This window comes from Corythoichthys intestinalis, chromosome 2 (assembly GCF_030265065.1).
Source record: "Corythoichthys intestinalis isolate RoL2023-P3 chromosome 2, ASM3026506v1, whole genome shotgun sequence".
NCBI classification, from domain to species: Eukaryota; Metazoa; Chordata; class Actinopteri; order Syngnathiformes; family Syngnathidae; genus Corythoichthys; species Corythoichthys intestinalis.
In genome coordinates, this window is record NC_080396.1 from 40,087,478 (window position 1) to 40,101,882 (window position 14,405).

Consider the following 14,405-nt stretch of genomic DNA (forward strand, 5'->3'; position numbering starts at 1 on the left):
ATAGTAACATATCAACAAACTGGAAACATAACAAAATTAAATTGCTACTGGATCATAAAGCCGAGGAAGAGACAGTCTATCGTCCATCTTTGGAAATGTATGGATTATTTCATTGCCGATACCGACCAAAAATGACTAAGTTTACGTCCACACAAGGACAGATAATTTTCTCCAGGGTATTTTGCTATTTTTATACCTGTCCGCACTCCGTTTAAGTGCGTTTAAGGCCCCCCGCTTCTGCAAGTTGCGCAAACTACGCACGCGTAGAAAGTAGCAGCCTCATATGTTACGTCATCGCCCGCGCGGTTTACCTCTGAACCGGAAGGTCATTACTTGCCGGCGGGAAATCTGGAAACCACTACACCTTCTAGACCAGGGGTCTGGAACTCCGTTTTGTGATCACTTTTTTTCGTGAGCGTATTTGAAACCATAACACGGGAGCTAAAATGAAGGGAGGGCACACTTGGCTTTTACGAGCAGTTGCCGAGTTGTGATTGAAATTAATTTTTAGAAAACAACAAAAGCCTGACATCGTTACTTGGGATGTTACAATCGATACTGAGTTGCGCATCCACCAGTCGGAAAATAACAAATACAAACATATGGTGTGGCGCTGCGTATATTTCCTGGAAGCCGCAATCAGGAGTGTTTGTGCATAACAGTGGCGACCGTTTTGACAGGCGGAAATGTCATGGAAAAAACAGATCGTGCGCCTGTCTAACTGGGGTACCACGCAGTTCACTTTTCATGGTTTATTTTTCCCCTATGCATTTTTATATACTCTAGTTCGGTCTGCATTGAGTTTGGAGGGGCCAGCCGCGCAGCTGGCTAATCGGATACTTAACGCGCGAGACGAACTCTGTAATAAAACGCTCATCTCCATGTAACCCGTGGTCAGGGGACCACCAATGGGCACTGAATTGAAGCATATTATTGGGACGCACGTTTGAAGGCTCAAGAAAAATATGGGAATGCATTATCAGCTCCTCACATCGAGTGAGCTGGCTGGTACCAAATTTTAAATTACAGGTTGGCGGAGAGGCAGATGCACTAATCAAAAGAGCCAGAAATTAGACATAGAAGACATAGTGTACTGACACATGCACTCTAGATCAGGGGTGTCCAAACGTTTTGCAAAGGGGGCCAGATTTGGTGTGGTAAAAATGTGGGGGGCCTACCTTGCCTGACATCCTTTACGTAGATCAATATATTTAAGCAAATTTTAGCAAGCCATTCTGTGTGTCACATTTGCTTTATTATTTTTTTTTTAATTAATAATTTTAACAATCTCGCAACTAGCCTTTGTGGCGTTCTCTTTCGACTCTCGGGCTCTAGCGAAATACTGCTGCTGTGAAATTAAACTAGCTTCAAGTTGCTTCAATTTCTCGCTGCGTATCTTCCCTGTAATCTTTTCGTACATGTCAGCGTGTCTTGTTTGGTAATATCGCCTCATATAGAACTTTTTAAAAACAGCGACTGTCTCTTTGCAAATGAGGCAAACACAGTTGTTGCGTATTTTAAGTGAAGAAACAGTCCAATTTCCACCTATCCTTGAAGCGTCTGCCATCGCAGTCAACTTTCTTTTTTTTGTTGATTGTCGCCATGTTAGAAAATTGCAAGTAAAGGGTCACATGGGGTAATGTTGTTTAGAGTGCTGCTGCCTTTTAGTGGGTAAATGAGGAGCAGCATTTAGTGTGTAAGCTACTTCATATGCTGGTAGCAGTACTGCTGACCAATTTATTAAGTCTGTGTGCGGGCCAGACGTTATTTATTTTGTGACAGAGGCTGGGGGCCGGATGAAATTTGACCACGGGCCGCATTCGGCCCCCGGGCCGGACTTTGGACATCCCTGCTTTAGATGATAAAGTAAACAATGACAGTGGAAAAGAAGAGAGGAGCAGGAATGCCACGTCTTGATCGTCCGCCTCCATTGTTTACAATGCCGGTGTGCTGCACCAAAAGTGGCGATGGAACGCTCCAGAACATCACTCCCTTAGTATCCGTTTGTTGTACGGAGACAGCAGTCTATATTAAGCAGTGGGTAATATTACCCGCCTACATTATTCGTGTAACAACTAATCCGGACAGGAGTTATATTAGTGTAGCCGACATGCCATATAGTCTAACTAATTATACGTTTAAGGCCATTATCCATCCTAGTCATAAGCTGATTTTAAGGGGGGGCCAGGCCCCCCCTGATGGCCGAATAGTGTGATTGCATGTAATTGACTTTCCTATATATATATATATATATAAGTTGTAAAGCAATACAACTGCAAAAAAAATGAAGTGAACAAAAAAATTTTTTATAATGGGTTAAAATTATTTTTTTTTTTCGAACAGATCATGTGACTAGCAACTTAGACGGTCATTTGCTTTGCATATACTTTTCACACACACAAAAAAAAACTTATGGAAGGGCAATTTTATTTTTCAAATGATTTTTTTTTCTTTGATTGAAAATATGTTTTTTTGATTGAAGCAACTGTTTTATGGGACAAATGATTTAGACACATGTCCTACTCATAATATGGCCCAATCACAAAAAGGATTGCTTCAATCGAAACTTTTTTAATGAAAAATTAAGTATTCAAATGCAAATTTTTCACTCTCAAATATTTTTTCGCATTCAAAAAGTTTTTCCACGATTGAAAAAAAATTTTTTTTGATTGAAGTGATTTTTCTTTTTGAAAATATAATTTTTGAAGCAACTTTTTTTTTGATTGAACAATAAAGACAAATATGTCCTAGCCAAAATGTGGCCCAAACACAAATCAACATTACTTCAATCAAAAGAGTTGCTTCAAACAAAAAAAAAAAAAAAAAAAAAAGAAAAAATAGTTTTCACATGCATTTTTTTGAGTTTATATTTATTTTTGCATTCAAACATTTTTTTTTTTTTTTTTTATTGAAGCGACTTATTTTTTGGTTGAAAATATATATTTTATTGAAGGAACTTTTTTGATCAAATAATAAAGACACAAACCTCATATGGCTCCCCCCAGGGGATACAATTTTTGACTGGGATAACTACATTGGCACGACACTGGCGGGCGTATCATATTGAACGGATGACGATCTTGGCGAAAAGTATTGCCTAAGCAGCCTGATTTAGAATTCCCCTCTAGAATGATGGGAAACAAAAAATGCTCATTGTCAACCTATTATTATAACTATTCTTTATAATATTCTAAATTTTATTGCTGACACTGCGTTTCACTGCGTCATCAACATGTTGTGCCCCCCCTGCCCCAAGAGTCAACCTCCGCCTATGGTCCTAGTGTAGACGTGGCCTTAATGTCCGGGTTATAAAATCCCTCCAGCCGCCCTCCCCGCGCAGAGAGCATCGAGCTGCCAACAAGGGACGAGTCTGAAAGTGTCCAACCCGGGTCATTCCCGGGACATCTCTCCATATCTGAAAGCCGTGACATGGGTAAACCCCATGTCACCTTACATGGGAATTTACCGGAATATACACAACTGTTCAATATATATAATATTCTACTAGCGTAGTATATCATATGGGATTTTTCATTATGTACACTACGGTTCAAAAGTTTGGGGTCACTTAGTGTTTTTCGAATTTGACATCTGAATCTTATCCACAAATGAATGAACCCAGGTCCGATATGAAAAAAAATGAATTGGACTGTTCATACTGCATGAAAAAAAATCAGATATTTGTCACATATGGGCAAATAAACCGGAATTGATTTGGAGCATGAATGTAGTCTATTTTACAAACAAGATGAAAACTCTCATCTGAAGTTGTTCTAATAGAAGTACTGTACATGGCATTAGATGAATTTGTTTCTCAATGTTAAATTAGGAAAATGCATGACTTTTCAGATAACACTACTTCACAAATACGACTCTGTACATAAGGGCTGCAGCTATCGATTATTTTAGTAGTCGATTACTCGATGAACTAGTTAGTTCAAATAATCGAGTAACTGGATAAGGAACAAGGAGAATTAAAAATAAATAAATGAGGATCTATGTACAACAACAAAAAACAAATGGCTAACTTACATAGCAAAAGTCCGCTACCTTAAATGCTACAAAATGCTAATGCCAATGCTCTTAATAAATGGGTCAGACTCATATATTCCCAGAAAAAAATGGCTAAATATACGTATAAACTACATTTTGAATGCATTAAAAAAAACATTAGCCCCAACAAAAACTTAGCTTACGTTGGTCTTAACGGGGAACAGTTGGATTCAGCCATGTGAAATGAGGCAGACCAGAGGGCAATGTATCCACCCTAATCAATAAACTGAATGTAAACACTTTAAAAATAAACCATTACAACGCCACTTTAATTAAATGAATACTCGAAGCAACAAAATTTTATTCGAATATTTTTCTTCTAATTGAATACTCAAGTTAATCGATTAATCGTTGCAGCACTACTGTACATCTTAGCCCTCTACAGACAGCGGATGCTCCAGCGAGTCCTGTGCTCATGTCATCTTTCAAGCCACGTAGCTTGGTGTTTATGTCACTCAGGCGCTTGCGGTACACCTCATTCGAAAGGGCGGAAGTCGAGCTTCAGCCTAGTTTTTTCTTGATGTCAATCCACCACGTAAAACGGTAAATAAGTTAATAAGAGTTAGATAATAAGAGTTTTATTGCCCACATACATTTTTAAGCATTGAAATACTGCATGGACCATGTGTCTATGTCCATATTTTCGTCTCTTGTCCTTTTCCAATCAGAAAACACTGTGGAGAACTACAGATCCCATGATTCCATTCTGATGTCGCACCGGAAATGACGATTGTTACACACAAAGCTGGGGGTGTGTGTTGAGAAAAGGAGGATGACAAGGCTCGAGTATCACCGATAGCGATTGGGAGTAGTGTGCGATCAAATTTAGAAAGTTTATTTGGTGGAGATGATCCATATACTGCGTTTTGCTTGTTTCAACAACTTGATGAAGAGGACGGTCTAACCTGTTTTGACCATAGTATGTATATTGGCCAAAAAGCCTATGACCATACCTGCTGTTTCTTTTGAATTATTCTCATATCTTATTTTACCTGTTAAATGTTCATTCTAACAAGTGGAATAAATATTATCAAGCTTCAAAACAGTTCATTGAGCATGTTTGGTTGTCAATAGGACATCAAAATTACAAATTTTCACCAATACATTTTGATTTTTTTTGTCCTCAAGAACCCAAAATATTGATATGATTGGTCAGTGAATAAAACAAGTGTTTGGGCAAGAAGTTTATGATGTTCTGAAAAAATGGACCAAACCGGGTCATTGTGAACAATTATTTCTTCGAAACACACTACCGTACAAATGTTTGGGCTCCCTTGGACCCCATACTTTTGCATAAAGGCAACATCAAAGGCATGCAAAATCGGACAAAACAGGCCCAGACCTTAAAGGTTTAAGGCCCCAGTTTTCCGCTAATCTAATCTCATTCCTAATACACCCCCCAAAACAGAATGTTCAATAAAATGTGAATAAGATCTTTGAAGTCTTAATTTGTACCATTGACAACATTTCGTCTTCTTTGCACATGGTGTCACTAACAGTTAGTGTTTGTTGTATTCTCTGCAACCTATCTTTCTTCTTGTTGCCAATTTCACACATACAACAGTGTTATACCTAGCCTGATAAAAACCAAGATCTTCTCTTGAATGTGTTTGAGGTAAAGATGGGAGTTGAAATTGATGGTTGCTTGTTACATTCTCCCCTGGGTTAGAAGTTTTTTCTCCAGATTTACTTCAGAGGTTAAGTCTTAGAGTTGTGCTTTGTCTCATTCTTGTCCTTGTGAGGCATTAATGCAATCTGTAAAAAGACAGCACTTTTGTTTGACTGTTGCTCGACCTTTAAGTACTGTACTGCTAAGTACTTTTGTTGTAATGGCAGATATTTGAATAAACTGTTTTATTTATGTACTCTGTACTTTTTTTTTGCTTTTTAAAAAATAAATCTAAATATTGTACTTTTAAAAATACAATACATACGTAACTGAATTAGCTTGTTTATGTAATACGCTACATAAATAAATCAGCCTTGCCCTGCCTATTAAGTTGACTGCAGATTAGAGCCGGGCGGTATACCGAAAATTTACCTTTACCGAAATTCTTCACGATGACCGACCTAATTTTGACCATGTCGGTAAATTCGGTAATTAAATAAAACAAGAAAATATAGTCTTTTCATCCTGCTTTGACACTGTGTTGTTTGGCTATGTTCATGTCCCTTTAAGAAAGCAGTCAGTGTGCTTAAGTATGAAGTCACGTGGTTATCAGGAAATCAAACAAACAGAAGTCCAGTAGGCTAACGCTAAAAAGAAACGTGATGGAGTCGGGCTTAAGCGAGCTCCGCCAAACTTTCCCCTGACATTAACTCATTCACTGCCTGCCATTTTCACCGGTGCAACCCCCTTCGCTCCCAGCCGTTTTACTGGATTTTGACTGATTTTGCAAGGCCCACAGAAAATTCTGTTCTATTGCTATATAAACATGGAACCCACCAAAAAGAAAGATCTCTTTCTTTCAGCAAGAAAAAAGTTAGTTCATGTCTTTTACCATTCTGTAGAAATCAGCATTAGAAAATAGTTTAGTTTGAGCAATTTTCCAATTTCTGATCAAAAACAGAGAAATTGAGCTTTTTGTAAACGCATACATTTCGAACATAACTTTGACTTTAACACAGCTATTTTTTGCTTTAGTTACATCCCAAACATCTGAATAATGTTTTCCTTTTACAAAATAACATAAACAACAAGACAAATATAGCTTTTGATAGCAAAGTAACAATACACATAACTAACTGAGAGATGATGCTGTTGTGGCTGCAACAGCCGGTGTAAACTTTTCCCTCATCGCCGCCTGTCTCATAAAGATGGATTTTTTTTTTGTCTTTCTTTTGTGGTGACCACGGCCTCGTGGCGGAGTTCGCCTGGGGAACTTCTGTCCCTGTGGGGGAAACTGGTTTGGCTGCGTTTCTGGCTGAGTCGCGGGACACTGGAGGGTGTGGGGGACGTGAATGGCCGAGCACGGCGGCGCGGGCTCTGCTCGGCGAGCAGCACAGACTCAACGGCATCGTCCGCTGCACTGGTGGTCCCGGTTGTTCTGTTCGGTCATCCAGCGTCTGGCATCCCGCGCATCCTCCCGGTTGTTCTGCTCGGTCGTCTGCCGCCTGGCGTCCTGGACGTCCATTCGGTCGTCTTCCGCCGGCGCCCTGGCCGTTCTTTCCGTTGCATCGGGTTTGGGGTCTTACCAAATGCGCTACTGCCCTCCAGTGGCCAGTTTTATTGCTTTAAAATGGATTTTCAGCAGTGTGCTTTGTAGACTCTTGGCAGCCTCCAGACGGGCTTTCCTCCCTGTTTCTCACAATTTCAGGAGAGGGTGCTTTCAGTGCTTTCTACTGGTAGCCAGGCCACAGGCTAACGCTGGCGGCGAATGCCACAAATGAACGTGATGGAGTCGTATAGCGACTCTAACCTTGTCGAAACGGCTGAACTGAATGAATGGATTGGGCATGGACTGCATCTAGCAATCAGTGTGTCACGTTATTTTGTATCTGTGTGTGTGTGTGTGTGTGATTTCTTTGATAGGTTTAATGATGGCAAAGCATTCAGCATAAAGTATAATCCAACAGCGAAGCCTATAATATGACCGTTTAGTAGCCACAGCTACACTGTAAAAAATTTCAGCGTAAAATAACGGTAAAGAGCTGGCAGCTGGGTTGCCATTTATATACTGTTCTTCTACAGTCTTGGTAATGTAAAAATGTTTCACAGTAATAGTCCGTAATCCAGAAAAACTGTTGATTCCTGTATTTATTGAAAACACAGTATAAGTCCGTCAGCAGGATTGCCATTACCAGACTGTTATTTTACAGTCTTGGTAAACATGTTTCACAGTAAAAGTCCGTAATCTAGAAAAACTGTTGATTCCTGTATTTATAGAAAACACAGTAAAAGTCCGTCAGCAGGATTGCCATTACCAGACTTATTTTAGTCTTGGTAATGTAAAAATATTTAATAGTCTGGAATCCAGGAAAAACTGTATATTCCTGTATCACCAGAATTCACAGTAAAGAGCAGGCAACTGAGGAGCTGCAGTATGCTGCATTTTTAACGATATACTGTGTTTTAACAGTATTATTTGGGAAAATGACTTTACAGTACATGAATGCATATATTTCCGTCTAGTACAGAAAAAAATGCGGATGTCAGGTTTGAAACAGAACAGGTTTTATTTCATCGTGTTGGCAGGCAGTGAAAACTGACAGGAACTAGAGAGATGGTGCAGTCGGGTCGTGTAGGTCAGGCTGGAGATCTGGCGTAATCGGGTCAAGCAGGACAGGCTGGGTCAGAAGTGGTGATCGGTCAAGGAAAAACGACGAGCAGGAGTGTGCTGAATCGTTGACGAACTGATACCGACTTTGGGAGGCCGTGCCTTTCTTTTTTCTTTTATTTGAGCAATGTGGAAACCTTTCTCCATTAGGTGAAAACCTTCAATAAACAATACAAAAAGAAAATGTCAACAGTTGCATTTGACTAAATTCAACATTAACATTGAATCTCTAGCACTTAAACTACAACTATTTTAGAACAGTCAATTAACTCTTTAAATTGCACACAGTCAATAACTAATTTCAAATTACAGTGTTTAAATCTCTCATTTTTAAATATTTAAACTTTTATACCATAAAAGGACAATTTCATTACAATGTTTTAATTAACACCAACAAAAAGTGAAAGCTAGAATACATTAAATCTCAAATGTCAATATTAAAACAGTGTCTCAAATCCCAAATTACCCCTAAAATATATACTACAATTGTCCAAACATTTCCACCGGTGAGTCAAGCAATGTGGTAATGGCCGCTGCTGGCACATTTCATCTTTTAATTCTGCTGCTTACCGGCTGCCTCTCTGGTTATCTTTTGCCAACGTCTCCAGCTGCACAGGACTGCAAGTTTCAATAGCCAAACCAGGGTGCCCTCTTCCTTTCCTGCTTTTATAGCTCTGGGTTGCTTATGGGTTGATTGGCCAATCTCTTCCAGCTGTGCATCGTTTCCATAGTGCTTGCATGCCGGTGATTTTCCAGTTCACACCCCTGGTTGTCTGCTCAATGCTTTTTTGTTGATGTTTATCAGGGTTTGACTTTACAATGGTTGAAAAATAATTGTCCATGTTGTTCTTCAATATGAAGAAGTAAGAGTTTGTAAAAAAAAAATTGAAGCAAAAAAAGCACCTGTCTAATTTACTCCAAATGTAAACATTGGTCACATGTGTGACGTGGGGACAAAGTTTGTCGCAGCCAGTGACGTTTCCACAGTAATTCACTGCCATACCACTCGATTGGTGCGGCTTTGTCTTTGTATGGTTTCGGGGGACTCTTGTCGAATTCCTTTAATTTTCCACCGGTCATTGACAGCAATGGCAATGGAGATGGAACGTGTGCATTTGCAGCTGCAGCTAATTAATATTAAACAACAAATGTTGTCAATACAAATGTTGAAGCGTAGGCGACACAGAAGTTGTTTGCGAATGTTTGAAAATGGTGTTGTTGTTGTGCTAAACCGGAAACAATGTTCTGAGCGGACCAATCAGTCCTTCGACGTTCACGTCACGCGCGTTGATGTGATGTGTAGTCATTACTTTTTAGAGGTCCACATTAGGCTATGGCGTAGGGTCTTAATCGGGTCTGCGTTAATGGCGTAGGTCTGCCATCACCGCTATGCAGAAGCATAAATCAACCTTCATAGTGATGGAATGCTACAATTTTTGGAGAAGGGCCAGTTTAGATCAGAGTGGGGATACAACAAGAAACACAACATATGAGTAGAATAGAATGGAGGCGACGTCAAATAATATAATAGAATAGCGTATAGGCCAACCAAACATCCAGTCTGGTGTTTGCGTCGATGTGATTGTGTTGTAGTCTGAGGCTTAACACCCATACATCATCCGGTACAGCTAACGCTAATGCATTTAGCTAACATTTGCAACATCAAAATTTAAAACTACTAACAATCAAAATATAAACATAATAAATTTATTAAATAAATATTAATATAAATAGAGAAATAATTAAAAATAAATTGTATCGTATTGTAACTCCACTGTTGGATACATATGAGACACTTTTATTTATTTCCCCAAAAAATTCTCTCAGCTGCATCTTTCGCAAAACAATAGAAAACTGCCCTCTACTGTCACTCCAGAGGAATTAACATCAATATTATATATCGCTATCCAGCATCCTCAGAACTTTAGTTTAATATAAACATCTTTAGGTAATATGAGTAAGACTTAATTAACTTACCGTTTATAAATTGGTACATATAAATCCCAATATAAGTTGAACAACAAGCAATGAGGAGCAGCAAATGTCATCTAAAGTCATTCTCTGAAGAGTCTCCAACATCCAAATTATGGGTAAATAAGTCCTCCGGCATTTGATGGCAAATTATTTGTGGTGTCTAGTTATTTAAATTTAAATTGGCAAAAAACATAGTCTATATTGCCACAATGCTCCAAATTTCCAGTCAAAACTCAGTTTCCAAAAAATACGGTAGTGTCATGTAATTGAAACATTAACATACCGTTTACAGCATTTGTCTTGTTGCTTTAATGTTGGTAACCCACAATGCATTGCTAACTACCCACAATGCATTGCTAACTACGGTAATAAACTGTTTAACATAAAAACAGTATTTTAGTGTTCAAAATTGGCCGTAAATTTACAGCAATTTTTTACAGTGTATTTTTCCTGTATGTGCTTGCTTTATTCTGTGTCATTACTGCCATCATAAAATCTTAAATGTTTCATTGGCAAAAGAACAATAAAGCTTTAATATGTGTGTGTCTGTGTGGGGTTAGGGTTAGTGTGTGCGTGCAGTTTTGTAAAAAAAAATGCTCTGGAAAAAAATACCTGAAACCTTGAAGTAAACACTTGTGTTAATTATGACACATCAGCCATTAACAATAAATTGTCTATTTGAAGTGTACTGTTAAAGCTGTAAGTCATTTCTGTTCTAATGACATGTTTGCACAGTCGTCGTATAGATTTTTAAAATGTTGTACATTGTTCAAGTCATACAAGCTGTTATAAATGTTCATAACAAATGCTTATTGTTTACAAGAAAATTTTATATACTTAATGTTTAGACTGCATGCACAATTGTTAAATTGAAAGCTGGTAAATAAATCAACGAGACACGGTTAATTTGTATTTCGTGCAGTGATTCAGATTTTCAAAATATATAACAGTACGCTTGGGCGAATTTAGCGTCATTTATCGTTATCGAGGTAAATCTGCTCAATTTACCGTGATACGTACTTATGGCCATATCGCCCAGCTCTACTGCAGATACAGTAAAATATATTGTACATTGTAGTTTTTTAGTTAATTTAGAAATATTTTTTGATTGAAGGTATATTTCTTAGCTCCAAAACAAAAACAAGAAAGCCGCCGTCATGATGTGGTGAAGATTTTTGCACACTGTGTTTTGTACAATTAAGTGCTGGATTAAGTTGAACCGTACTGAGAATTAATGGACAATGTGAGGCCCAAATGTGACCTAGCTAATTGTAACAGGGACTTTATAAACGCTCATAGCAGATTAATGGTGTCGTCTGGCCACACAATCTGTTTTAAGACATCCGCTTGCATTCAAGTCAAATGCTCTGCCTTAAGCAATCGCTCAACCTGCTCCTGCCCAATGATACATGTACAAGATTACTGTTTACCATGTTCAAGACTCCAAAGTCCAGAGGGTGTGATAAGTTGTTTTAGATGTTAGCCATTGTCCTTAATTTTGATTTAGTTTTTTTCTTTTTTCAAATCGTAGGATAACAACGTCTCAACTCAGGTTATTATGCAATTTTCAGTTTGTGATGCCCATTAGTTGTGATGCATGCCTCGTTCTAGTTCTGTGAGAGTGACTTGTAATTAGTTTACATTGATCGGGCTATGAGTATAAATTATGTAACAAGGCACACAGTCCTTGCAACAAATTAAATTTGCTGGGAATCAGATTTGGCATTCAATCGGCATTTTACCATTTAGCCTACTTTGATTTTCTGGATAATTTGAAAGTTAAACTGGGGGTGGAACAGTGTATGACTGTTTGGCATGTCACCTCCCAGTTCTGAGATCAAGGGTTCAAACTAGGGCTGAACAATATTGGAAAAAACTTTTCACCAGATGACTTGAATTGCTTTGTTTGGGAAGACTTTGGTTGACTCACCATGACCAAATTGTATTCATATAATACAGTTTACTGCAGGGTAAGGGGGTTGGGTAAGATTGGTGTATGTAAATGCACCCAGTAGGCCACGTCTCAGCACACTAGCTGCTTTTATGAAGCAAAACAAAAGTTTACGTGTTCAAAAGTGTTCAAAAAAACTATTGGACGTCCTGCGATAGGACTATTGCGTATGCACATATTGCGATTGCGATGTTCAAACGATATATTGTGCAGGCCTATTTCAAACCCGGGATCAGTATATGAGAGCCACTTGTATATTATGCTGTGGTCAAATTAGTTGCTGCCATTACGTGGTAAGCATCTTTTTATTGTTTTTAGTTTTACCCCCTGTGAATCAGGTGGCTTACTATAAGTTCACAGTGAACCTACTCCATCTTACTTGTAAATCAGGAACATAAATGGAAAGTCATTGAATGCATGACAAGCATTTGTAAAGTTGCCTAATAAAATACATGGTGCATGCACAAAGATTATGTAATGCTTGCAGCCTTCAGCACCAAAATAGCATGATGCCTAAACCAAGGTGTCTAATACAGTGAATACTTCTTGTGTAAAAAAAAAAATAAAAAAATAGTGTTCCCTTTTACAGAGAATCTCTCCTTATGTGCTGTCAGACTGAGTTAGAATAACATTGCTAGATCAGTGGCATAGCAACGACATCATCTCGCGTGGCTCCACATTTGATGTGAGAGAGCTGTCCAACGTCTGTGTTCTTTTAGTCAACCCAAATGTGCCACTCACTGCAGTTTTTTCTTCCTGTAGCCAGCTACAACAGTCAGGCTGCCTTGCACATGCTGCTCTCTGTAAATGGTCCAACCAACTTTCAATACACTGACTGGAACTTCACAAATTATAAGACCTGTCAAAACAGTGATAGGTGTTATAGAAATAGTTCCTTATTCTATTCAGTCTGTATCATAGCTGTTGTTCAAAGACAGATGAGCAGGGAGAGATCACATTTCGCACATTTGGTTTTACATTTCTGGCTAAATTGTTGTCCTTGTTTGCAAATTGACGCATTTGAAAGAGGGTTGTTAACACTGTTGTGGGCGTAAATACAGCCGACTCCATTTGCAAAATTAAGTTTTTATGCACAAACAGATATGCTGTTTACATGGAGCTGTTCACATTTAGAGAGGTACTGATATAATAAGGGCAAAATCCGCAAAAGGCATTTGTAGAAAAACCTCTGATACTTCACTGTTATAGAATATGGATATCACTAGTGCTCAGTAGAAATTTGAGTAGAGTTTTCACATGGACCAAGATGTTAAGTTTGGACGCTAATGCTATTTTATTTTAATTTTTGTCACAGTCAATAAGCACAAGCCCTGGATCGAGACGACATACCATGGTATCGTGACAGAGAATGATGACAAAGTGCTGCTGGACCCCCCTTTAATTGCGCTGGACAAGGATGCGCCACTGCGCTACGCAGGTGAGAAAGCATGTCTTAATGCTGCATATACAGTTAGTTAATAAGGAATGCTCATTTTGAATGAATACAGAAATAAATTCTAGAACACCATGGTCTTTCCACCTGATTTTAAAATGTTTGATCTTGGCGGCAGCAATATAGCTGGCGACCAGATCCTCCAATCCGGACCATTTTATACTAAGATCAAAATACTCTTTCATGTTTGAGAGTTAATCACATTGGGGTTGAGTCTGGTTGGGGTTTTAAAGCACCACAGCCTTGGAAATTATTTCCCACAGTTTCACATCACATGAGTTTGGAGATCTTTTGTCTGCTACTCACTTCCCACTCAGTGCCCTCGCTTCACTTGATCCAACCCATTTTTATCTCAGATTACCTCTTGTGATTTAGCAAGCGACCTACCTCCAGCCACGTGTCTGGCAAAGCATCCTAATGTGACTTCAATACAATAAATCGTAACATTGCCTTGGTCAGATGTTTCGACCAGCCAATGAGGATATTATATCTAAAAATATTAAGTTTTTTTGCAAGCACTTAACATTTACAGTGAATATGAAGTTTACTTCTATACATGCAAGCTGATGGACAATTTCTGGAGTGAAAATACAGTATATAATAAAATTAACACTAAGCTGCCGGATGTAGTGTAGAATTGAAAGTACTGCAATTATTCGGACTCACCTCATTATGTGGGTGGCAGCATCATGCTTTT

At 38.6% G+C, this 14,405-nt stretch overlaps 1 protein-coding gene across 4 annotated transcripts in view; it reads left to right on the forward strand.

The window, feature by feature from the left end:
* The window catches only part of clstn1 (calsyntenin 1), a 55,281-nt gene that overhangs the window by 14,362 nt on the left and 26,514 nt on the right, over positions 1-14,405 (forward strand). For all 4 annotated transcript variants that reach the window (XM_057822019.1, XM_057822037.1, XM_057822027.1 and 1 more), the window contains exon 2: positions 13,571-13,693. In XM_057822019.1, coding sequence (XP_057678002.1) covers positions 13,571-13,693 — 123 coding nt within the window. The remainder of the gene's footprint in view (positions 1-13,570; positions 13,694-14,405) is intronic.